Raw genomic sequence first — 26,683 nt, 5'->3', positions numbered from 1 at the left:
CCGCTGCAGGGAGAGGCGGAGGCAGAGTGGCATGTTATGACAGGCAGCCTGCCTGGCCACCTTCCTGGGGTACCACACTGCTTCCCTTCCCCACCACACTGAGCCCCACACCCAGGATGCACATTTTAATTTGTGCCCTTTGCCTGGGACTGGCTTCTAAAATCCAGGACTGTCCCAGGAAAAAACGGACAGATGGTCACCTTATTTTTCTATAAAACTTGGAGTAACCAATTTTCATTTATACTAAGCCTCTTTAAAGGGACTTTAAAGTAGGCTGCCAAGAGAGGTGGTACTCTCACCTAACTTGGAGGTCTTCAAGAGGAGGCTGGATAGGAGCCTGGCTGGGGTCATCTGACCTCGGTCCTCTTTCCTGCCTGGGGCAGGGGGTTGGACACAATGATCCTTCAGGGTCCCTTCTGACTCTACAATCTATGAATCTAGGCAAAAATGTTATTTATTCCATAATTAATAAAACATGAGAAATAGGAGTTTTAAAAGAAAACTTAATAGGCCCAATTGCTTTTAGTGACTGAGGTAAGACTCCTGTGTAACTCCACTGATGTCATGGGAGTTATAGAAGGGTCATATCAAAGAAACTTAGAACCATATGTTTTGCATCATTTTTAATGTTTTTATTCATTGTCATTTAGCTCTTTTGTTCTTGTTTCACTGGCCTGAGTCATTTTATTGTACATGGATTTAGAAAAAATATGTTGACGATATTTTGCTGAGTTCTAGGACCACAAGGTGCACTTCATAGCAATTGTACTAGCCTTGATAAAAGTCACTGGCTTGCAAAGGCTGTTATTATGCAAGAAATCAGTCTGCTTGTAGCTGACAATTAAATAAAAGATAGGTAGAGACAGTGAGAGGCTTTACATGTTACAGTTAAGGCTAAATCATCACTCTCAGCCTCCATTTTGTTTGCATGCAAAACCTGCATCTGCCCCTATTTGCATGCAATGGCCAGGTAGTTATTATTTGCCTGTGAAGAATCCCTACACAAAGTGGAAGCAGGAAGACAGTTTGGCCCTAAAGAGATAAGCCATTCAAAACTTACTCCCGAAGTGCAAATTTTTATCTTACTTAATAGTCATTTCCTACAGGGGAAAGAGCTATGTCCTGAATATATCATAGACCACTAAAGGAAAAAAGGGACATATACAAGGAAGATAGCAGAGGCAATACACATTATTTCCTACAGGAAATAATATCTGGCATGCCTCAGTTAAGGATCTGATGGAAGTGAGCTCCTCCTGCCCCTTTGAGAAATCTCTGGCAACCAGATTTATTATGAGTTTATTATCTTTTCCTCTTGCCTCCTTCTCTAAGTTGCTCATGGCCTGTATTCAAGTACCCCAAGGTCCACAACTAGCAAGTGTTTAAACTGGGTATCAATATGTTCCAACTTTTGTGCTGGAAAATAATAACATGGTCCATTCTTTTCTTAACTTTCCCTCAATAAACAGTATTAGAAAGTACAGGCCTGACATAAGCATCAACAACATGGCCCTATTCAAAGAGCTTTTACCTTCCTCTCCCCTTCTAAGTGGCCCCATAGCAGCAATGATACAAATGTAAATGCAAACCAGGCTAGTCAGCATTTTCATGACAGGGTGTTGAAACACTAAGCATATCCTTCCAGCCTTTTTGGCATTACACAAATACAGCACATTGGTAGCTGTAATCCCTTATCATGATGTTATTTTTTTCAGGATACTTGGCTCATGTGCCGTGTACTTGGACACCATCCTTTACTCCTTCAACACTGACTGCAGATGTTTTCCCTTGGTTCTTCTCCTTCAGTTCCTGTTTTCACTGACCCCTAAAGTCCCACTAATTTTTCTGAACTTTTGTTACAAATAAACCATAAGAGGCACATTTACAGAAACGTAAACACTGCCACTCTGAGGGTAATTACTTCTTTCTCTGAGCCTCACAAATAATAGAGTTATTGTGAAGTAGAAAAGGAGCACAGAGGCTATGCCAGGTGCTATACCAGTTGTCCTCCTAACTTGTTTTTGCTTGACAAGATGCTTCTGTTGCAGATTCTCATGTTTTGTTTTGTTTTTCCTGGCTGTAGCATAAAAAAATCATGCATACAAATGCCAGAGAACCATATTTTTGAAGTGGAGGTCCTGACCACCGGGCTCTTTTCATATTAATAAATGGGAGGTGAGATACTAATATGGAAAAGATCAAGACTAACTGGTCTATTGTATAAAGCCTCCACAGCACCCACTCTTTCCCATAAGCAAAATCTATTTATTAATACCTTTTAGTAATTACCATTATTTGTAAATTTATCAAATTGTTTGAAAGGATTAATTAAAAAATAAACACACTGTCTTATTTCCCAAATGTAACATTTTTTATGCTTGGAACATATTTTTTGTAGAGCACTAGAGTTTGACACACAAAAAGTTTGGCTACAGAATTTCCCAAGAGCCCTCAACATTTTGTTGCTATCAACTAGATAATACTAGATTTATGATAAAGACTACTAAATGGATATCCAATAATGATTTATTGGACATAACAATAAAACCTGTGCTTGTCTAATTCCACACATTCATCATCAAGAATAGTAAAAAAATCTGGTAAAGACTTAATTACTTAAAGGACAGCAAATATTAAACATTAAACAAAGATTTCTAATGAAATTTTAGCTAATGAACATTACTCATTAGGAAAGATAGGACTTTGTTTTAAAATCTTCAAAAACTGGGAGTGTTTACACATGCACTTTAATGCACATCAGTCTATTTAAATGTGCATTAAAGCAGCACTAAACAAGTGGGCACTTATACACACATTCTTTTGTCCCATGATGCACCAGAGATCTGCTGTTTTGGAGCAGGCTTGATTAATAAAGTCTGCCCCATATGCGAGCTGAGGTCAACTGCACTGCGCTGCACCGTGTGCGATTGTACAAGTGTGCAATGTGCACCAGTGCACAGAAAATGGTGGTGGGTGGGACACTTTTGAACTAAAGCACCTCAGATGCGTTTTAGTTCAAAAGGACACTGCCACCATTTTCTCAGCACTGACATGCATTTCAACACTTATACAACTGCAAGTGTCACAGTGCCAGGTGCTTTTTAAAGTGCCCAGAACTGTAGTGCTTGCATGTGTAAAAATGCCCCATGTTATTTAGTTAATGTGCATTAAAATAGGTTAATGTACATTAAGTGTTCCTTAAAAATGGTCCCCTCCTATATGCATGCACAGAGCCTGCTCCAACACATTGGAAATCCAGCGCATTGGAGCAGACTCAATCAAGTCTGCTGGAGCACGGAAATTGACACACTCTGGCAGCCTTCTATGTCATGTGTATCAGCGTCCCTGCATATCTCCACACTGAAAAAATGGTAGTAGTGGGCTTTGAAATAAAATACATTTGATGAGCTTTACTTCAAAATTTTCTGCTGCCATTTTTTCAGCATAGGGACACTGATGCACATGATGCATGGGTGCTTTTAATTAAAGCTCCTGGTACCACATCCCACAGCATTTGTAAAAATGCCTCATGTTCTTTAGTTAATGCACATTAAGACAGGTTAATGCACATTATTATAATACTTCAGAGTGGAAGTACTAGATTTAATGTGCATTAACTAACGCATGTTAAGGCACAAGTAGACACACCCAGATCCTAACTTTCATTGTAAACTTGTAAAAATTTACACACTTGTAAAAACTTTACTTTTGGTAAGAAAAAATAACACAACAACAACAAAGCACAGACCACAGCAACAGGTTGTGAAATCGGTCTAATTATGATTTAAAAGGGTATTAATTCTCATGATTCAGGGCATAATATTCACCTCTAACTAGATTGTTCCCCATATCCCATGATTATTGAGTTATCTGTAAATATTATATTGGGGATAGAAAATACAGTTTCCTACAAAGATTCTGGCATTTATCATTCCAGAAACAGAAAACCACATTAGATAGATCTTTGATCTGTTCTAGCAGTAGTTCTTATGACTCAAGAGTCAAGAGAATAAATGAGAATTATGACCAGAGCTTCCATTTGATCATTAAACTTATTTTAGGAGAGGCTTATTGTCAGTGAACTAGTCTGTTGAACTGAAAATGACCTCTCTTACCTCCTCTCACAAATCTCATTGCTTAAGGCTAGCATACAAAATTAAAAACAGATATGTTCAGCTACGTGTGTACTCAATGGAAGCATCTGCAAAAACATACCACTTGTTTTAGTTATGGTGAACTGTAAGGGGAATACATTACACATCAAATACTGGTCAAAACAATCTTTCCATTTTCCTTTCTTTACCTATCAATGTTCAATTGGAAGAAGTTGATATCACAAGTAATGGGGTATCTTATGGCATTCTTATTGCCTAACTGATTGATGCAAGACTTAAATGCTCTGTTTTCCCTTTTAGCTGACACTAGTTTAATTATGGAAGGATAAGCATGGGTTAGAAATATATTGGAATGACACCAGAACATGTGGGATATTGAAACATTTGGCATGGAGTCATCTGTTTTTTTCCATTCCTGCAAATAATGTGATGTAGGAAATGATCAAGAATGCTCTGTAGCTGCTAACAGAAAAAAATACACAACTTTATACATATAGGGAAGCTCCTCTCCAAAAGTCATAATTCACTGTGCAAATAATGATTCACTTAAATAGAATAATAGATAAATAAACATGATGGAAATAAGATGGAAGGAACTTCAGATGGGTTCACTGTGAAGTCCAGGATACTGTACAATCCGTGGTATAGGATTTTCTTCCCTATTTATTGCTTCACTGTTCATGGAATAAGCACTATCGGTGTTTTGAAAGTTACAAATTAAGATACGAACCCACACCCATGGTAGTTACCATCTTAAGTCCTACCCTTCAAATACTTACTAATGTAAACTATTCCTTCTCAAGTGAGCAATTCCTTCAAAGAGCCACTTGTGTGATTTGCAACATCAAACACCAAAGAATAGGCAAAAATCTAACAAAGCCAGATGGAAAAACCCAGAAAATGCTGAAAATATTATGAGTTGAAAATTGTACCATTTCCTATGCAATCATAGATTTTCTCCCTGGAAGCCACTGAGTAAAATATAGCAAGACTTGGTGGGCTGTATGGTTGAGGGGTAGTTATGCTGCATCCTAGAATTAGGCCATAGAAATTCTCTTCATCCCAAAACAATCAGAGATCCCTGAAAGGGCTTGTTTGACACACTATTATGATACATATAACATGGTGAGGCAGTTATGCTTATGTGTGGTGCTACATCTTCACTTATTTCAAATGAATGATTTGTATTTTATCCTTGGATGTAGATAGCATTATTAGAGACTCCAGATGGCTGGATGTGGCCATAAATTGTTTTGCAAATATTTTTATAGTCATTTCTTTGGGTTTTGATTTGATATTTTTCTGACTTTTTAAAAAAATTTTGCATTGCATTTACTTCAGCTCCCCAAGGTTCAGCAGATCAGTCCAGGCAGAAATTCTGTATTTCAGAACTATCAACAACCTGGATACCTGATATTTTAGAACTGGCTTTTTTTGCCCTAATTGTTTTATATTAAGGCATATGCCTTCAACACAAAGTAAGAAAAATATCATCTTTTATTATTTCACAGGCACTCATCCTGGTTAACAACAAAATCAGCAAAATAAGCCCAGCAGCTTTTGCTCCCCTGAAGAAACTGGAGAGACTTTACCTCTCCAAGAACAACCTGAAGGAGCTACCAGAAAACATGCCCAAATCCCTACAGGAGCTACGTGCCCATGAAAATGAGATCACCAAACTAAGAAAAGTTGTCTTCAATGGACTAAATCAAATGATTGTTGTCGGTATGCATCATAAGAAATTTTGGCTAAAGCAACATGATGTAATATAGAATTTCTAGGTATAACTCATAATTGACTGTATTTGTAATACCTTCTAGGTAGAAAGCCAAGTGTCCTGATATACTTCAACAATTTGCCAAATTAGTAAAGATTCAGTTGAGGAAAACTGTAAAACATGCTCTGAAGTCTAATAGTATGAATATAAGCTATTGCTAAACTCTTTTTTTTTTTTTTTTTGGAAGAACTGGGAACCAACCCACTCAAGAGCTCAGGAATTGAAAATGGAGCCTTTCAAGGAATGAAGAAACTGTCCTATATCCGTATTTCAGATAGCAATATTACTGGTATTCCTAGAGGTAAGTAGAGCTATAAGGATTTAGGAAATTCAGGCATAAGAAATATTGCACTTACTCAAATCTAAGATGACTGAATTTAAGACGACAACCCAATGATTAGAGTCTATATATGGACATTTAAAAAATATGTGTTATAATTTTCCAGGTACAGAATCTAAGTATCAGAGGGTCACCAAATGCTACAGCAGGGAAAGCAGTGACTGGAGGGCAGGGTTTGCTGAACTATTTGCCCTCTCTCTCTGCCTCTCCACTTCTTCCCCCTCTAGCCCCCTTGCATCCCCAGCTCTCTACAGCCTCTGCTTCACTCCTCACTGGCTCACCCTACTCTACAGTCTCTGCCTCTTTCCTCACCCATCCCTGGATAGATAATCTCTCACTCTGTGGACCTGACAACTCTCCCACAAACCCACTTGCTCTCTGATCTCTCCAACCTCCCCATATACTGCTAAACCCTATGATCCTAATGAACCCCCCTGGTAGACCAGCTAGCTCCCCTGATCTCACCAACCCCTGCCCCGCCCTGGACCCACCAACCCCCAAATCCTATCAACCTCTACTGTGGACCTCCTAACCCTCAAGCCTGCCAAACTCTCCACAGACCCACTAGCCCCCTGTGGACCTGCAAGCCCCTCCAATCCTGCCAACCTCCCCCTGCAGACCTGCTAGCTCCCCCTTATCCCCTATACTCACCACTCCACCCTGACTTAATTAGATTGTTTCCTAGCATTGGCAAACACCTGCAAAATCAGGACCTAATTTAGTCACGTCACTTAAAGTACACTGCATGGTCATTAATCAGATCCTGGGAATGTTTGCAGGTGACCTGAGAGTTGCACATGGTTTTTATCTTCACTTTTCTCCCATAACCTCTAGAAATTGCTCTTACTGTATTTCTCATATATAACATGCACTGCAATTTCCAGCAGCTGTTTCCAGGGGTGGGGGGGAGAGGTGAAAAAGTATGTAATTCACTGTAAATCACTGTGAATGATCTCTAGCATAACCCAGATAAATAAATGCCAGTGTCTGCAAACTGCAGAAAATGAACATAAATATTTGAGCCACTATGCAGTGAAATTGCAAAATATTTCAGAAAGCTAATACTATTTTTCATGCCCTCATTTCCCATTTTGGCTGGTACTTTGGAAATACTGATTGGGTCTAGACAGAGTGAAAATACTGGTCCTGAGTTACTTTTTTTGAAAATTAGGAATCCAGTGCTAATGTTTACAGTCAAATACACATACCTATTGTTTTAATTACTTTTCCACATTTTAATTATTTATTTTGCCAGTAGCATTCCTAGGTATTTGGCCACAAATTTTCAAGCACCTGAAAAACTAAGAGCATGCATAGTTTTTCATAGGAAGACTCCGTCTTTCTCTCTATATATGTTCCTGCCATTTAACCTGTAGATTGAAAATTATTTCTGTGCAGGCTTCCATTTAAACGGTATTCTGAAATAATGAAGGCTGGCCCTTTAGCACAATGATGCATTCTAGAGAAAACTGGTATTTAAAAATCTTAGAATATCACCTTTCTCTCATTGTGAATTTTTATTATTAAAAATTAACCTTTCCAAAGCATAAATTATAGGATTCATGTGTCTCTGATGATGATGTGTTTCTATTCTGACATTAATGAGCTGGATAGCAGCTACACTCTTTTATACCATTATGGCTATGTACACAGATCTCACTATCACTAAAAAATAAGCTCTTTTTTTCTAATTAATAGCTGGTATACTGAAAGGCTTTTTTGGATATTTATTTTGCAGGCCTTCCTCCCTCGCTTACAGAGCTTCATCTTGATGGCAACAAAATCAACAAGGTTGATGCAGAGAGTCTCAATGGACTTGCCAACTTGGCTAAGTAATAATATTTTCCCATTGTGTACAAGTATTATTGAAGTAAAATAGCTAAAATACACAGTACAAAAATATCATTCTAGACTTAACAAGCATAATCATCTTCTAGTTTGAAATGTAGTTATCAATTTGGCAAGAGACATTAGCAAGCATATTACACATGTTGACTTAACTAAACAAAACAGCAGATTTTCATTAGCCACAATGAATATTTAACTTGGTCTATTTATTATTGCTGACCATTTATTGCCAAATCATAGGAAAGTAGGGCTGGAAGGGACCTCATGAGGCCATCCAGTCCAGCTCCTTGCTCAAAACAGGATCATTCCTGACTAAAAACCATCCAGTCCAAGGGTCTGTACAACCTGCTCTTGAAAATGTCCAAAGGATAAGTTCCCTGGGTAGTCTTTTCCAATGCATGACCATTGTCCTGGTCAGAAAGTTCCTCCTAATCTCCAACCTAAATGTCCTCTGTTGCAGCTTGAGGTCATTGCTCCAAGTACTGTTCCCTTTGGCCAAAGAGCAAAGACCATCTCCATTATCTCTATAATCACCTTTTAGGTACAGGCAGACTGTCATCAAATTCTATCTCAATCTTCCCTCCCTCCCTTCCCAACCTTCTCTGTCTTTGCTACCAACTGCACTCAGATATCTCTATTTGTGAAGACTGAAGTTAGAAAAGGCATTGAATATTTCAGCCTTCTTTGTATCATCTGGAACTAGACTGCCTTCTGTATTCCATAATAGTTTCTTAGAATGTTTAAAATAGTCAAATAGAATATGCTTTTCTAATTTTACTTCTCATCCTTTAATGAGTTTAGTTATATGATTTGAAAATCAATTTTATTTTATGCAGGACTCTGAACTGTTGAATTCAAGACTCTGATATATTTAAGTCAAATAGTTCCACAGAGAGTTAAGTTAGGAGAAAGAACCAGATTCAACCCTCTATTCTTATTTGTATTAAGAAACTCTAGACTCTTCAGATATATGTTTGCTCTTAGCTAAATATTGATGCCACATTTTTAATCCTAAAATGTAAGTTGCACAGATATAAAAATTAACCTCCTTTGACAAATGGTTTTTTAAAATAAATTTTGCCATTTAAAAAAAAGGGAAATTCATAAGGAAACCTCCATAATAAGCCATATTAAAAGGTAAGGATTTAGCCTATAGTTATTTTCATAATGAACATGCATGAAGATGACATTTTATGATGATGATGATGATGATGAGAAAAGGGAGAGTTAAAACAAAGGTTTTAATAAAGGGTTAAACACAAAGGGATTAAAAAGGATTAAAACAAAATAGGAAAAAGTACAGATTATTATTATTATATTATATTATTATTATTATAATAATTATTATGTCATCTTTTGTTGTTTTCAAACTTTTGAAGAATGTGTGTTCTTCATAAATGTCCACAAGGGACTAATGCTACAATTCAGAAGTATTTCTTGGAATCAGTGCCAGAATAGAACTGATGAACAAGACAGGAACATCAGAACTGCCACACTAGATCACAGTCATTACTCCATTTAATCTACTTCATGGTTTCTGAAAGTAGCCACCACCAAAAGTTTCAGAGAAGGACTTAAGCATCCCACATAGATAGTGTTTTTTTGCTTGCTCTTTTTGCACTTTCAATCAATGATCTCCCCCTCACTGGTTGTTCAATAAAAGCTATCTTTCTAACAACCAGATATGTCTGCACTGACCACACTCCTTCATGTCTCCCCAGTCTCAGGGAACCCAAAGCATGGCTTCACGCACTCTCCCCTTCCCCCTTGACCACTCCAAGTCAGGTAATCACACTTCAGACTTCAGTCCACATTTAGAAGAGAAGAGAACATAGAAAAGGGAAAAGCTCCCAGCCACAGGTCACCCATCATCTGTCATTCCCAAAGCATGGGTGAAAGCACTACCCCAACACTCACCCACTTTGAGACAGTGGTGAGTGCTCACTCCTACCCTCTGGTGTCAGCAAATGATCAAGCACTGAAGTGGTGTGACTATCTAGATTGGTAGGGTACTGTATAAGTGGACACTTCTGACCCGCACCAACTGTGAACTGTTCTGGATAAGTAACATTTGGGAACAGTTTAATTGCTACATATTCCCACACCTATGATTCAATTTGATAAAGACAGCCAGGGGCCTGTGAAGTTAATTTCCTCATTTTCCAGAGAAAGGTAAATCATCCAGTATTCTGTGTTAAGAACACAATTCAAAATAATTACATAACACATAAGAAAGCATTCTGCTCTCATCCCACAAATAACATTACATCCACTTATTGGGATACGAGGGATTCAGTACCTGAGTACAGGATGGTATAAACATATAGAGTCATTTATGGATGCAGACAGAACTGCAGCTCCATGGTCTAACCCTTGGCACTTCACAGAAAGAGCCATGAGTTAGACAAATCCTCCCAACCCAACAGACATAGGCTGTTAGGTCAGAAGGGTGGGAGATCAAGCTCCAATTTGGAGTTGATCCAGAGAAAGAGGCTGCATATTTGCAACCTCTTCCCCTAGCCCTGCCTCCTTTCCCCAGCCCCTTAGTGGTGTCTCAGGATGGGAAGGAGAGAAGGTAGGGGAGGGAGGTCTGTTCTGGGATTTCCCTAGCCTGTGCTGGAGTGAGGAAGGGAGGTGGATTGGAGCCCCCCACCCCAGAGGCGGCTCCAATCCACCTGCCTCACCCTCCAGCACCAGCTGGGCAACTCGCAAAATTATCTCCCTCTCCTCCCCTCCCATTCTGAAAACAGTGCTGGGAGCAGGCATAAGATAATGAAGGTGCTCCACTTTAGCATCTTCATCTGAAAACTTATGTAATTAGGGTTCAGATTATTGCAGGATCAGGCACTTTTAAAGCACTCTGCAGCCATGCACTTGTCATGGCTGAAGAGTGCTTTCAGGGGTGAGATCATGCAAAAATTGTCACTTCTGTCTGCACCCTATGAAAGGTCCCTTATCCCTTTAGAAACTAATATGGTCTGTTTATAAGTAATAGATACTAACTAAGATTTTAAGGCCTCATACAGAAGTTACAGTGAGAAGTTTGGGGGTTAGATTGGATTAAAAAATAGTCCCTCGGTCTAACTCAGTGATTAGATAAGTACCAAGTGCCTGATCTAAAGTAAGCCAGGATAAGGGGATGGGTGGGCAAAATCAGGGGGCCTAGCAGGGTCCGTGGAGGCAGTTGGGGTGATTGGGAAAATAGGTGGGATCAGAAATCCACTCTGATCCTGTCAACCCCTCAGGCTCCTTCAACCCCTATCCCTGATGCTTCCAAAATGCTTCTAATCTCACAAACATCCCCTGGGGCTGGTTTTACCAATGTTCATTGGTGCTAGGAGTCCAACTGAAGTAATTTGGAGGGGGGGAAGTGGGGGGTAGATGGGAGGCTGGCAGCTCTATGGGGGGGAGGGTGGCAGGATCAGGGTAGCTAATGGCTCTGGTGTGGGGGGTTGGTGGGATCAGGGGACCTCTCTCCACCCTGATCTGGGGTTACTTTGAGGCCTCCCACCACCTCTAACACCAGAAGAACAATTCTACTCTGTGAACCAATCCCCACCAGTCCCACCAGGCCCTCCTCCCATGCCAGTTTGCTTCAATCAGCTCCCAGCACTGTTAAACACCAGTAAAACTAGCACTGGGAGCAGCTTGTGGGATCAGGGTGTTTGATTGCCTTGGGGTGAGGGGCATCCAACTTGGGGTTGGGGGAGGGTCTGGGAGACTAAAATAGTCCAGTGGCGGGGGGGAGTAGGAAAAGTGTAGTGCCATGGCTGTGGCCAGTAGTTGGGGTTTCCCAGCACCAAAGCTAGCTACACTTGGAAAATGTACAGAAGTTCATTTTTACCCACCTTAACTTATAAGACTGTGATACTTTATGACTCTTTATGAAGATAAATGTTTAATTTATCAAAGCACTCTTTTGATATTGAAATAGTTAGGTGTCCTTCTTATTCAAATGACTGGCAAAATACAGGCAGGGAAAGTTGGGAGGGGGAAGAGGCAGATGGAAGACACATTAGAGGCAAAATTTCCCTCTGTTTGTCTTGAAATTCCATTCACTGGAGTATATAATAATTGTTTCAGTAAAGTCTCTGGAAGTCTCCATGTTTAGTGCCTTTATTCCTTTTTTTTGGAACTGGTGTTGGAAAAGGTTCCTAGGCCTTGTAAAATCCAAACAGAACATTAAATTCTGAAAGTATTCCGTCTCCTAGAATGGGTTCTGTTTCCTCCTAGGTTACCACAGTTCGGCCTTCCCTAGAAAAAACATTCAAGATGTTCCGACATGAAACAACTTTCATAAAAATAATGAAAAAAAATGTCTTCCAAGTGAAATAAATCCTAAGTTGTTGAATCAAAGTGAGGTTCAGCCATTCCATTTTCATCCCAAACACTGCAAAGCTATTGCAACATTTCTAAGCAAATTTAGTCCAGAAGAGGAATTAATTTCCAAGCTCCTCATTATGAAGAACCACTGTCCTATTTCCCCTTTCACTTCTGATCTGTATGATTTTGATTTTGGCCAAGGGAACAAGTATAGAAAATGCAGCTACCACAAGAAATGGTGGTGACAAGAGCTCCTGTAGAGGACACTTTGTAGGTCAGAAACACATGCTTTGTTGTTTCTATGATTCTACCTAAAAGCTACTATGGAAGAAGGTATTAACATGCTTTTATCTTATTGTAGCAAGCATCTAGAACACCAGGCCAGGGGTCAGCTGGAGGGATGGATTCAGACTGTGAGGCTGGAGGGCTTTGCCTGTGCCCATACCCATCCCTATGCTGGCTCCGGGCAACAAGGAGTTATACTAGGACAAGGCAGCCCTAGCTGTGCCTGAGTTCTTGCCAGCTCAGCTCTGGTTCAACATGGGTCAAGTGATTTTGTCAGTGCATCAGCAGTGATGGGCTCTGACTGTACCCACTCTGGGGCCAGGCAGCTGGGACCTGCGTCTGTGCTGCCACCAATTCTCCCAATCTCACACTTCCCAACTGTGGTGCAAGTGCAGCTTCCAGTCTGTGAGCAGCTGCTCGAGGGCTGGACAGCTGTAAACTGTGTCTGTGCAGCCACTGCTTCTCCCCCCTCTGCCCCTGCAGCTGCAGTGGGGAGCTGTAAAGGGGCCATACAGCTGGGGGTCAGGGTGTGTGGTGGAAGGAACAGCAGCAACACAGATATGGTTTGCACATACCTGGTCCCAGAACAGCTCAACTGTGGTTGAAAGTGGCACTTGTGCCCCAGCTGGGGAATGGGAGGTGGAGAAAAGCAGCTGTAGTATGGGTGTAGCTGCCAGCTGCCTGGCTCCAGCATGGGGAAAGCCCAAGGTGCTGATGTGCCACCGAAGCCATCTGGCCCACACTGGACCAGAGCCAAATTGTTGCAGCCCAAGATTCATTAAAAGTTGCTGGCCCCTGCCCCAGAGCACTAGATTCAAATAATCTCATTAGCCAATTAAATTAATTATTGGTTGTACAAGGGATACCTTTCCCTCCTACAAAATATGAGGATGTGCCACAACATTTCTGCTTTCCAGTATTTCCTCTTGCAGCCTACCATGCTTCTGGGCTAGGGACAGATATTCAAAAAGTCTGAGCCTGAATTGATTCAATTTTTGCAGGTTAGTCTAACCTGACTAGGCTAAACTGGTTTGTAACTGGACAGACATTCTCTCTGGACTGAGGAAATTTAGGCACAAACAGTGGCTCAGGCTAGAAGCTAGGGCCTCTGATTACGGAGGTCTGCCTGCATGGTCCCAGGCTTTTCCCCACTGGCTGCTCAAGGGGTGGGAGTGTTGCCAGCCCCCAGCCCCGCTGCTAGCACTCTGAGGCAAGGGTGTGTGTTCAGTGCATGCATGCATTGATGATACAGAGCTTTTCAATCTCGCTCTCCCTGCTTCTTTATACTGTGTGCAGCAAACTGATAAGTGAGCAAGCCAGCAGGAGGCTGATAACAGTGATTATCATCACCTTATCAGCAAAACAATAGGCTCTCTCCATTACTTCAAACTCTTCTTAAACAGCTTACCAGATGACCTGTTGATTAGCTCCAAATAGCCCTAAGTGTTCACTGTTCTGTCTGTCTGTCCCAATGAAATTGAGGTGAGACACACATAGAGAGACATCTCAGCATTAGCTAGCATACCATATGTCTAGGGACTGTGGAGCTGGGGTCCGTGTTGTGGGAGATGGGAGCAGGGGAGGAAAGGCAGGGATTCCTGCTTAAGCAACAAGCAGTGGGGGGGGGAAGCCAGTCAGACCCTGTTGTGTCTGCAAGTCTCTGCCAGAGCTCCAGCCAGGGAGCAGAGGGGAGGGGCCAGCTCTGCTGTAGAGCAGAGAGCCCCACCCAGCCCAGAGAGCATATCATGATGCTGGGGCTATTTGGTTTATCTTAAACCAGCAAGGGGTCTGGGACAGACATTGCATAAACCGGTTTGACCCAAATCAGTTAAGTCTGATGCTACATTCAACTAAGTTTATCTCAAACTGGTTTCAGCCATTTTCAAACTGGTTTACATGCACTGAATATCTGTTACAGGTTTAAACCAGTTTCTGATCATTTAAAGTACTGTGTTAATACCATGTGTAGACATTCCCACTGGGTAGCAACCATGGCATAAACTTAATCTTTTCTTCTGTAAGACAGATGAGAAATACAGAGAATTTATCAGGGAAAAAAGAGGAGTGGAAATATCAATGGGGATATGGCAGATAAAAAAAATCTAAATATTCACGCACAGCTACTGCAAGGAATTATTGTTCACTTAAAACTGAATGATGGTTCTGCAAATTTAATGCTACAAAACATTCCTATGGTAGAGTGCATGCATTAGGTATTATGACAGCATTAAGAAGTAGCTCCCACTAAATTCAGTGGAAATTTTTTTATTAGATATGCATAATGGAATCTACATGTAGCCCTGAGGGATGATAATGTTTAGATTTGTGTGGTGAATTTAAGCCCATAGAAAAACCAAAATGAAAAATGCCAGAAGAAAGTTTAGAGACTACAGAACTTGAACAAATACCTTAGAATTTCAGTGCAATAATCATTTCCATGGAAAAATATCTGCTATTTTAGTCATGTTTGTAAATTACACAATGACAAAACTTTGGTATGGATTTTACCAATTTACAAATATAAAAAGCTATATTGGTTTAATATGCAAGAACCATTTCCTAACTTTCCTTCTATTCCCATAGAAAAAAAATGAAGAGATGAAAACCTATTATACTCCATTCTAATGTGCTAAAACTGTTTTGGATTATGATTCCATCTCTTCCTTGCTATTCTTCCTAGACATCACAAATCATTATAATGTATGATCCATTTGGGTTTTATTAGAATTTGTTCACAGATATGTATTATGTTTTAAGTTTAGGTTTTAGACCCATCTTTGTTCATAAGCATCCAGTCAGCTTTCCATTCCCAAGACTATTGTTTTAGTGTATGAATAATTTTGCAGATGGATTATCTCTCTCTCTACAATGCCTAGGAACATTCTTTGTGCTCACAATAGAGAGAAATCTAATTCAGCTGTTCCCCTTGAATTCTCTTTAGCTGAGCCATGTCTGCTTTGCTTTTTATATTTGTGTCCAAATTATGTTCACATATGTTAATCAAGAATTTGTCCAGTCTCTTGCCATTTCTCACTCCTTCCCAAACATCCCATATAACTATATAGGACATATATGAAATGTAATTGACAACATTTTCCCAAACAGCTTCACTAGGTTATTAACTCACAAGAGCAAGCTGTTTATAAGAAGCTAAATTCTGAAATCCTCACTAATTTACTATGGGTTGTAATCAGTGGGGCCTTAATTTAAATAAGAATCTATTAAATGAGATTGCAGAATCTCCAATAAAGATACAGGATATTTTGAACTGCTTTGAGGCTGATTTATATTTGTTGTTAGAAGTTCTGAGTACGTGAGAATCTTACATTCTCATAGTGGAATACAGCAAATATTTTTTCCCTGAAAATGGCAGTTAAAGGAAGATGCAGACTAGCTATAGCAAATTACATTCTAGGAATACTGATAAAGGCATGTTTTGTAGAATAGTACTCCTTTTGAGAAACAAAATATGTAAAATTGTATTATCAGAGTCTCCCAAAATAAATGCATGATCTAAAGGGGAAAGATGTGTAGAGACACAAGTTTTCTTAGCTGGATATACAAATTATGGAGTGGTGTTACCAGATTTGCCCGTCACTTTCGGGTGTGCTTATTTATTAGGGGTACGTTTATGGGGGTTTCTGTAATTCTATCAAGGTACTGCTTGTGTTACTTGTGTTTCTATATGGAGCTGTATCTGTCCCTTCCGCAAGTCTTCACCCCCTATGGAGCTATCTTGCAGGACTCAGTTTCAATGGGGCTGGGTTCCTCCAACCACCAAATCAGTCAAACACATGTATGCACATACACACACCAAATCAACAGGACATGCCTGTGTCAGGCCGGGTTATTTAGCATTGGCACGCTAACACCCTCATTTGCCTTGAACTCAGTTCATCAGGGCAACAATAAAATGCAGACAGACACTAGTACATAGGTTAACAGAGCACATCTGAGTCAGGCTGGACTATTCAGCATTGATAGGCTGACACCCTCATGTGCCTTGAACTCAGTTCATCCCTTATGCAGGACAATAATAAATGCAGTTACTTACACACACACACACACACACACACACACACACACACACACACACACACTAACAGAGTACGTCTGACCAGGCTGGGTTCAATCAGCACTTTCAGCTGATACCCTTATGTGCCTCAAAACTCAGCACATCATATTCTCTTGTCACAATGGTCCTAGCAGTAACCCCCTTAATGAGCAAACCCCACTGTGGGTTTGGGCATTACAGGGGTCAGGAAAGTATAGCAGCCAGTTTAACCGTAAAAGTTATTTATTGCCAGGTATATGAACTTATGATGATACCAATATTAATAGCCATACAAACACAAATAAACAGTTACAATATTACATAGTTTCAATTAGGTTTTTGGGGAACTCTAGCTCAGGTTTGATTAGCAAAAGTCAGGTTTAGAAAGCTGAGCCTGGAGTAAGAAAAGAAAAGTTAGGTTCCTGGAGTCAAAGGGAGAGAGAGCTGGGATCTCATCACTCAGTGAAGCCTGAACCAGTTGAGGTTCCCAGGTGGTGTTGGAGCTGGCAGACAGGCAGAGCGCTGGGCATGATCAATGGAGAGATTCCAGGCACAAAAGGAGGGGAACTGGCACAGCTTTTGGATCCAAGCACCGGGACAGAACTTGAGCTTGGGTAGGGGTTTTTGTAGGGAACTAACAATGGCTCAAGGGAGAACAGTAGGTTTGTTTATGGGTAAACAATAGCTTATATGCTGGATAATAGGAACTTATCGCTCCTGGCTATGGGTGGCATTACTCTGAGGGAGTTCACAATACAGACAGGAAGATTCAACGTTTTGGATACCAATAGAGGAGTCATGACTAGAATTGGTCTGATAAATGCTGAGCTGGGCATGTGTAGATATGAGTTGATTAGCCTCTGGAGCAAGGATTCCCCATCATGCAGTGCTTCCCTGCTTTTCTGATCTTAGAATTTAGCGCGGTCCTTGCCTTGAAATCTCTGTTCTCCATCCTGAATGCTAATGAAGGTGCATGCCTGTCCCATCTCTCATTTAAATGAGCTGTCATATGGTTCCATCTTGGATGCAAATGAGACAAGGGGAGTAGTTTCACTCTCATCACCCTTGTCTGGAGGGCCTTAGGTGTGTCTCCCACTGCATCTTTACTGTCTTTTGTAAGTCCTTCCTCTAATCAGTTCTTGTTCAGGCCGAGGTGAGGAGGGGGAGAGTGTTTTTAGGGAGTCAGACAGGCTGCGTACTGCCTGTCAGGGTTCCCCAGGAACACGGAGCTGAGAGGTAACAGTGATCTGCATGGGATGGCACATCAGAGTAGTGGTGAGCTACGGCAAAGTAGCTCATTGCTATGGCAACGTAGTATCAGCAGGCAGGAACCGTTATGCTGCTGCTACTTTGCAGTAGCTCATTGCTACTGCACAGTAGGGTCAGAAATGACCAGTGTGGCACTGGGACTACACAGTCATTGAATACTTGCCCAAGTAACAACTGCGCAGTCAGGTGCACTTGTAGACATGCCCATGAAGTTCTACATTTTGGCACATTTAAAACAGAAAAGATGAATTTATTCAAGCACTAGACTACAGCTCAGGAAGTCTGTGGTCATGGCACAGAACTCCCCTGAATTGCTGGACAGGTCATTATATCTTTTTTTGTTTCAAATCCCAGCCTGTTAAATGGGTATAAATGCATCCCTCTCTCATAGGGATGTTGTGAGGGTAAAGGCTGATGAGACTAACTATCCTCCCACCTGATGTGCTAAATTTGAAATACCACCTAGTTTCTTGGGAGGGGAGTGGGGACCCTACAGGAGTACAAACTAACAATTAACCATGAAAGGTAGCTACCTGGCTAACATTTACTTAGTGACATTTTCTCTTGCAGACTGGGTCTCAGTTTCAACAAAATCACTTCTGTTGACAACAGCACTTTAGCTAATGTACCTCATCTGAGAGAACTCCACTTGAATAACAACGAACTATCCAAAGTGCCCAGTGGGCTTGCTGAACACAAATATATTCAGGTAAGCTATATCCTATAAAATCATAGAAAGTCTGAATAATATTTCCATTATTAAGAGTTTACTGTATTACTGTTATTTTACTATTAGTAATGCCCATGTTTGAACCATAAATAGCAGTTTAAAAATAAATAAATAAATAACAGTTACCACTCAGACCTCTTGTATTTGTGCGCACCTAAAAAACTTCACGTAATTGTCATATCTTCAGTTTGGCAGTATTTTGCTTCAATTGTTTGTGCTAACTTGAGAAATAAAGCATACCCTATAGGACAACTGTCATTTTAATTCTGATTTTACGGAGGGTGCATGCACTCGTATTGATGATAAATGTGATTGTTGTCACGTACCCTTAATGCTCTTTTCTGACTAACCCATCTTCCTAAGACCACGTCTTATAGAAAAGTAGGGCTGGAAAGGATCTCAGGATGTCACCTAGTTGAACCCTTTTCTCAAGGCAAGATCATCCCTATCTAAATCATCCTAGACAAGTGTTTGTCTAACCTATTCTTAAAATTGTATAAACAACCCTCTCACAAAACTGCCAGGTGCAAAGCGCTGAAACACAAAGAACACTTTAATTTACCAAAAGGTAAATCAGGGAGACAAAGGCACTATCAGTGTCCTGCCACTGCTGTTTGCTAAAATACAGTGGAGAAACACCAGAATGAGGACAAAATTTTGCAGTGTAAAGACTGCTAGGATAAGAGTATTCACACAATACTAAGCATTAACAGTTTTACAATTTATATAGGAAAGAAATCTACATCATGGCAATACTAATGAGAATTCTTATAATTCATCACGAGATTGAATAGAAAACAACCTAATTTTATTAAAAATATATACGTATGCATAATAGAGAAATATAAAACTCTAAAACTCTTGGTTCAGAGGTGATACTTTTTATTAGACCAACTAAAAATACCAACAAAAAGGTTTTTTTTTCAAGCTTTTGGGTACACGTTCCTGTCTTCAGGCTGAGGAGAAATAAAGGATTGTAGAAGTCCTCTTGGTAGAAAATAAACTTCATTCTGCACAAGGGAAGTTGAGGCTGGATATATATTCCTCTGGGTCTGAGAGTCACCCTCTTGTCTGCAGCACCACATACTGCAGTCAAGTGTTTTTCTCACTGCAAGGGCACGCTACCCATGCATGTGCTGTTCCAGTTTTTTTTCCCCCGGGTATTTTTTTACCCCTGGATATCTTGTCCCCAGGGAACCAAATGTCCATGTTTATTTGGACATGGCCTATCTGCCCACTTTTGTGTCAGAATCTTGGCCAAAGAAACTCTTGCTTCATATGTTTTGAAAAAGCATCAATAATTAATTTTGATTATTTTACAGTGCTCTGTTTTCCCCTTAGTGTTTTAATTGTAGGCACTGATTTGGCAAGCAACTTTATATACATGACTAAGTGCTGAAGTATCTTTCTGAATAAAGGTCACTGAAATAGCATTTCTGGTTTACTGAATTTTTGTCCAACACAACATGATTAAAAGTCACTGGATGCTATCAGGACTTCCTTTTTCTGGGGGTCACATATCATTGGGTCTTCTTTTATAGTTCAAGTAAGCATAAATATCAAATGAGAATATATTTACAGTAGATAAGTTAGAATCCTGGGTTGTACTATACCAGGATTGTCCAACTGTTGGCTCATGGACCACATACAGTCCCACAAGTGGTCAACATGTGGTCCACAGGCTTCAGCAGCTGCCTCTCCTACTGCCTCTAGCAGAGAAGTCCCCAGAGTCTGCATGCTGCATGTACAGAAGGGGTCTGTTTGCCACTGGTGGGAGGTGGGGGATGTTGCATGCCACTGGCCCAGTCTATGTGGCAGGGGGTGAGTGTATGCATGCTTCCAGTGGAAAGGAGGGGGCATCATGTGTGGGAGTCCAGGGGCCTGGGGAGGACAAGGCAGGTTCTGCAGTGGGTGAGTCTTGCTATTCCTCCCCATTCAGATTGAAGTTGGACAGTCCTCCACTATAAATTGATTGCAGAGTTTATAAATGTTCACGTTAGTGATAAACTTTATCTTCATTAAACTGATTTCTATTTTATATGGTTGTGTATATTTCAGGTAGTCTACCTTCACAACAACAAAATCAGTTCTGTTGGTACAAATGACTTTTGCCCTCCTGGATACAACACCAAAAAGGCTTCCTATTCAGGCGTGAGTCTCTTTAGCAACCCTGTGCAATACTGGGAAATCCAGCCATCCACTTTCAGATGTGTCTATGAACGTTCTGCCATACAGATTGGAAATTATAAATAAATTTAACAGCCTCAATTGTATTTCAGGTAGAAATACCTGTTGTCATAAGCCTGTTTAAAAATCTTTACTTAAAATTAAAAGTCTCATACTGAAAACTTTACTGTAGATTTCATATCATCAATTTGTGTAAAAATAGCTCAAGCATCATACATGGACAAGAACAAACATGCCATCAAAAATTGCCAGCTGTGTTTTATTTTGACTTTTTTCAGCCTTCATTACCAGTATGCTTTCTGCAGTGTTTTCAATTAGTTGAATGCTACAGGTTTTCAGATTCCACTGTATAGGAAATTTGGGGTAAATATTTGTCTAACTTTTGATATTGAAAACAAATGATAGCAACTGAGGGATATTTTTTTATAGCCATGAATAGGAATTGGTGGAATAAAAAGGAGATGAGACACTCAATATATATATTTTTTCTTGGGCAAAGTTAGCCCCTTTAAATTTTAAAATCAAGCCCTGGAGGTTTAAAAATATCCACTATAACATGTTTTAAGCCTAATTCTGAATGTATCTATTTAGCAAAGGCAATATGAATTTGTTGCTAATGTCATTATTTTGGTAAAAAAAAAAATAAACTCATATTGTATACATAGCTCCTTTTTAAGTGTGTTTACAATTTTTCTGAGCAATTCTAGTCAAGATTAGCAAAAAAAAAAAACAAAAAACAAAACAAAAAAACAACTTACCGTACAAGACACTACTAGACTATGCTTACCATTAACTATTTCTGGACCATGACAATAAAATATTCTCTGGGAAATTTCTGCTTACCCTAATTACTTCAGTGACTTCACTACTTGTAAGTGTAAGGTAATTTGGATTCAACTACCTATTTTAATCCATGTATATATCTAAAAACTAAAACAACATCAACATTACTCATTGGTTCTGTATTGTACATTGGTCAGGATTCTGCTGTTTTCAGTTTTTACTCAATTAATAAAAAGTATCAAGTAGAAATATGCAGGCTATCTGTCTGAAAAAAGGAGGCATTCATATCACTTCAGAAAATGAAGATATACCACCATTGGGACAGACCTAGAACATCATTCTTGGAAGCATCTTCTTCTAAGAGGGATTTCAAGGCAATCCAGTAATTTGGAGTTCTCCAAATCATACCAAGTGTCTGCACATTTCTGCAGTCCTTTTCTATAAAGTTAATTGTTCTTACACATACAGGAAGGCTGCATATTTCTACTGTCATCATCTACAAAGTCAATTGTTTATACATTTGAAATGTCACATTTGCAGCCCACTTAATTCTCCAAAAGTCATCTTTTCAATTTGTAAACTTGTATGTCTTTTCTATTAAAAAATACCGTAATACAGGCAAACTCCAAACTTCTTGTCTTTATTATGTAGGCTATACCATCAGCATATAAAAATATTTAAAAAATGAATTCTGGTTGTATCCAGGAAAATAAATGCCTCTGAACAGAATGACACTTAAAATGAGCACATATTCTATGAAAGATTTTAGCCCCAAAAAGATAAGAAAAAACAACTCTTTCCTAATCAGCAGGATCTTTGAAATTTCGTTTCATAAAAAAAAAATATATGTTCTTTTTATAGCTGTTCCTATATTACTAATGAACAATTTTACAAATCACAATGACTCATCAATTCCCCCTCCTCCCTCCCCTGTCCCACCTGGGTGGACCTGCATGTCTCCACTGGCTGCTCCAATGGTGGGGGCACTGCCAGCCCCGGCAGTAGCTCTGAGTGAACTGGCCAAGGATGGGTTTAATTCTCCACCTCCCAATCCCACCGGCAGCAACCTAGAATAGAGTCCACCAGGTGCTCCCCTCTTGCTGCTGCAGTGGCAGGGCCGGGATATGGCCAAATGCTGGCTGGCATGGCCCCCTGAGGCAGAGAGGCCAGGGAGGGAGGTTATTCCCTCTGCTACCCCAACTACCCCTGGGGAGTCACAGCCAGGGTCTGGCCACCCGCATCACCACCACTGCTGCTTATTTCATGCATGAGGCAAGGGATGGGATAAGCCACCTCCTACACCCTCTATCAGATGCCAGAGGGAGGGGGAGCAACCCCTGTCCTGGCCCCCTTGTCTTAGGGGCCCTGCCAGCTGGTCTGTAGCCAGCCCCCATCTAGCTGGCCCCCCATCCCTGCCATTGGAGCAGTGAGGGGGCAGGGCCCTGATGGGGTTGTAGCCCCTGTCCTGGTGTCTGGGCAGTGCAAGCCTCTTCATGGGAGGGGGGCCACGAGTGGGGCTAAGCACTGCCATAGACTGCACAGGGTGGGTGGTGGCACCAGGGGGACAGGATGGGGCTTATCCAGCCACTTGCCTCATGGGCAGAGTGACAGAGGTGGTGGCAGTCAGAGCTGACAGACTCCTTTGGTCCCCAAGGGCCAGTGGGGCTAGAGGGGGGAATAATCCCCTTTCATGTCCCCCCTGCCTCAGGGGCCATGCCAGCCAGCATTTTGCTGCACCCCCAGCCCTGCTGCTGTGGCAATGAGGATGGAGCACAAGGCAGACCCCGGCCCGCTCCATGTGGGTGGGAGAGGTAAGGGGGAATTAAACCCCTCCCTGTCCTGTTCACTTCGAGTTACTTCTGGGGCTGGCCATGCCCCCACAGGACAGTTCCCCTGCAGCCAAGGAGTTCTCTAGTACCCCCCAGTTCCTCACCTGAGTGGCATTTACCTGCATTTCTTCAGTCCAGACAGAATGTCTGTGAGGTTGCAAATTGTTTCAATCTGGGCAGGTTAGACTAACCTGCAAAGATTGAATCAATTCAGGCTCTGGCTTTTTTAATGTCTGCCCCTAGCCCCTGTTTCATAGATACACTTCTGTCAGTGGACCAAAGAAAGAAAATCAGCCACTCCTATATAATGTTCTATGGGAGCTGTTGATATATATATAATTGTTTGGATTAAAATGGGGCAGAAGGCTACAAAATAGCATCTCACCAGTAGGTACAGACATGGGTAGGGCTTTGAGGACTCCACACAGATAATATGCACATAGCTGAAATGTATGTCTGTAACATTCTGTTACGTATAACTGTAACAGGACTCACCTCAGAGGGTATCCATGGCCCATCCCTGCCAGCTGTAGTAATCTTGTACTAATCTGGTCTCCTTCTGGGCACTGTCCTCACCTGCCATGCTTTTGTTGTTATTGTGAATTCTGGGAGGCTGTCTCCAGAGAACCAGAATGTTGCTTGGGTGCCCCACTCAATCTGCTGGGTCCTTGTCCCTCATACAGTTCACTGGGTCAAGTAAAAGAAGTTACACATAAACTGGGTAAAGTGATCAGAAACTGGTTTAAACCTGTAACAGAACAGAAGCTCAGTGCACAAGAATCAATTTCAAAATGGCTGAAACTGGTTTAAGATAAATCTAGTTGAAAGTAGTATCAGACTTAATTGATTTGGGTCAAAACAGTTTATGAAACTTCTGTCCCAGACCTCTTCCTGGTTTAAATTAAATCACAGACCCCCAGCATCCCAGCATACTTTCCAGCCCTGGGCTGGGCTGTATTGTCTGCTCCACCCACCCCCACCCCCTACCCTAGAGAAGGGGGTGGGGAAGGAAGCAGGAACTAGCATACCCCAACTGGGGTAGGCATAGGAACCATCCTAGCATACCCCAACTGGGGCGTGGGAGGAGGTTTAAACCCCATATACCCCAGTTAAATCCCTATTCCCCCAAGCCCCCTGCCCTGCTAAACTTGCTGAAAGATACTGCTGGCTGTGACTGTGGACTACAAATCCCAGAGGCACCTGGCAGCAGGAAGTAGATGTGATGAGCAACACCGCAGATTCCTGTTTCTGTGATTCTGGACTGCAAATCCCAGAGACCTCTGGGGCAGCATGAAGAGGAAGTGAACCCACAGCCCATGCTGGCTATGTATCAGAGAGCTGTGTTCTAGTGCGCCCCTGCTTCTGGCCTGAGTGAATGCAGGCATGTGGCTGCATTTCCTGAATCAAGAGTGAATGTGTGTCTAGTTGTTTCTCAGCTTAAGCTTTGCAGGTTATTTCGCCTCAGGCTTTTTGACTGTCTGTACTTAGCCTGGGTTTCTAGCAGCCCATTCTCAAAAGTCCTGGGTCTCTGGGCTCTGTCACTCCATCACTGTGTTCAATGGGGTGCACATCTCCCTTAAGCAAAGTCTTAGCAGACTTCTTCCCGGGGCACTCTTTGTGGACTCCAACCTCCCTTATAGCCATGCCCATGCCTTGTGGGTAAAACAGCAATATAACCAACATGAAACATATTCACATAGCTTCATTCTGAGCTCTTCTCCCTGCAGATTGTCTTTCTAGCCAAAGCCTACAGTGTTCCTTCTGCCAGCCCAGCAAAGGCTACTATGAAGCTCCATCCTAGTCACCTGACCTGGAATCCTCTCATCAGACTACAAGAGTTTTCCACTAGCTGTCTCTGCTGGTCCTTATTTCACTATCTAGTTATGTAATTAGCTGCCAGCTCTTTACCATTGGGACCTTTGCAGTTTCATCTCTGCTGCCCAGCCCTACTCTCAATAACATGGACAACTCTCAGTTGGGTCCCGTTACAATTATGTGCATTTCTTCTTTAATTTGTAACTAAAATATTGTATTTCTTTCCGCCTGGCAGAAGAATCTCTCCAGTTCAGTCTCTTCCTTTCACACTATGAACAGAAGCTATATTCAGCCAAGTGATACTTGTCTCCTGTACTGGTGAGATTCAGCCCAGATGGGAATGTCCCAGCTTGACCCCTTCCTGTACTAGGTTCATTATTCAGTGTTAAGCACATCTTGATTCCCAGAAAATACAGCCCTTCCACCATCCACCACCCGTTTTAATGTCTTCTCTCTTGACCAAAAACTGATGAGAAGACAAGCACTATTAAAGCCCTGCCTTTTCAAAAAAATCAAAAACAGATTGTACTGCCATTTCATCAAACAGAAAGAGGGAAAGAAAAACCCCAAACAAATAAATAACTCAGTCAGAAACGAGTAAAGCAAACAGCACAGAACGAAAGCTTCCTAACCAGTCATGGCAATGTCTCACCACCATGACTGAGAAGGTACCCAAAGATAACACTAGTGGCCAGTGGTAATCTTTTGAATAAGGGAAGGCATTCTTCACATCCGTGGTATCCTTACTTATCTTTGCTTTACAAATTCTCTCTTGTAAAGAGAAACGACTACATAAATTAAAAGAACTCTGTGGTCTTAATTTTTTTAAAGTATAATATAATAGATTAGCGATAGCAAAGTCCTTTGGCATCATCTGAATCTAACAATGTAGCAAATCACTTAGACATATGTCTAAGTACATGCTAAAGTCTCACTGATGTATGTGTGGGACATATATATTTAACCATTATGCAGAATTGGGGCCAATGTCCCTGTAAACATGATACCAGAATATGTGTTTCCCTCAATCCACACATTTCTGTATAATGGTAAATAAATAGTCTACATAAATGGCTATTAAGAAAGGGAAATCTTCTCCTTTCACTGTCTTACTGAATCATCAGTGGCAAGGTGGGAAAAATATTTGCAATTTAAGGAGAGTTTATTCAATAAATTCTAAATTTGGTTGATTACTCTCCAGTGCTTTTGTAACTTTCCCCTACCTATTTTAGATAGGGGGAAACATAAACCTCCTTAAACCTACATTATAGAGGTAAAACAATAAGTATCTTAGAAAATATATGTAATTTCTTTGTTAGCAAAATAAA

General features: G+C 40.9%; 1 protein-coding gene and 1 long non-coding RNA gene across 2 annotated transcripts in view; one reads left to right on the top strand and one right to left on the bottom strand.

Moving 5' to 3' along the window:
* DCN (decorin) overlaps nt 1–22,334 on the top strand; it is a 47,099-nt gene extending 24,765 nt beyond the window's left edge. The window contains exons 4-8 of the mRNA XM_090042674.1: nt 5,627–5,840; nt 6,080–6,193; nt 7,971–8,064; nt 18,582–18,720; nt 20,800–22,334. Of these exons, the coding sequence (XP_089898800.1) occupies nt 5,627–5,840; nt 6,080–6,193; nt 7,971–8,064; nt 18,582–18,720; nt 20,800–20,994 (756 nt within the window). The 3' untranslated portion in view covers nt 20,995–22,334. The remainder of the gene's footprint in view (nt 1–5,626; nt 5,841–6,079; nt 6,194–7,970; nt 8,065–18,581; nt 18,721–20,799) is intronic.
* Nucleotides 22,335–23,940: 1,606 nt separating this feature from the next.
* The window catches only part of LOC149865923 (uncharacterized), a 115,193-nt gene continuing 112,450 nt past the window's right edge, over nt 23,941–26,683 (bottom strand). The window contains exon 5 of the long non-coding RNA XR_016441809.1: nt 23,941–24,227. This is a non-coding gene — a long non-coding RNA (uncharacterized LOC149865923). The remainder of the gene's footprint in view (nt 24,228–26,683) is intronic.

This window comes from Crocodylus siamensis, chromosome 4 (assembly GCF_052110815.1).
Source record: "Crocodylus siamensis isolate JL-2025a chromosome 4, ASM5211081v1, whole genome shotgun sequence".
In the NCBI taxonomy this organism is placed as follows: Eukaryota; Metazoa; Chordata; order Crocodylia; family Crocodylidae; genus Crocodylus; species Crocodylus siamensis.
The sequence above is the reverse complement of the archived record's forward strand: the minus strand, read 5'-3'. Positions and strand labels throughout refer to the sequence as shown.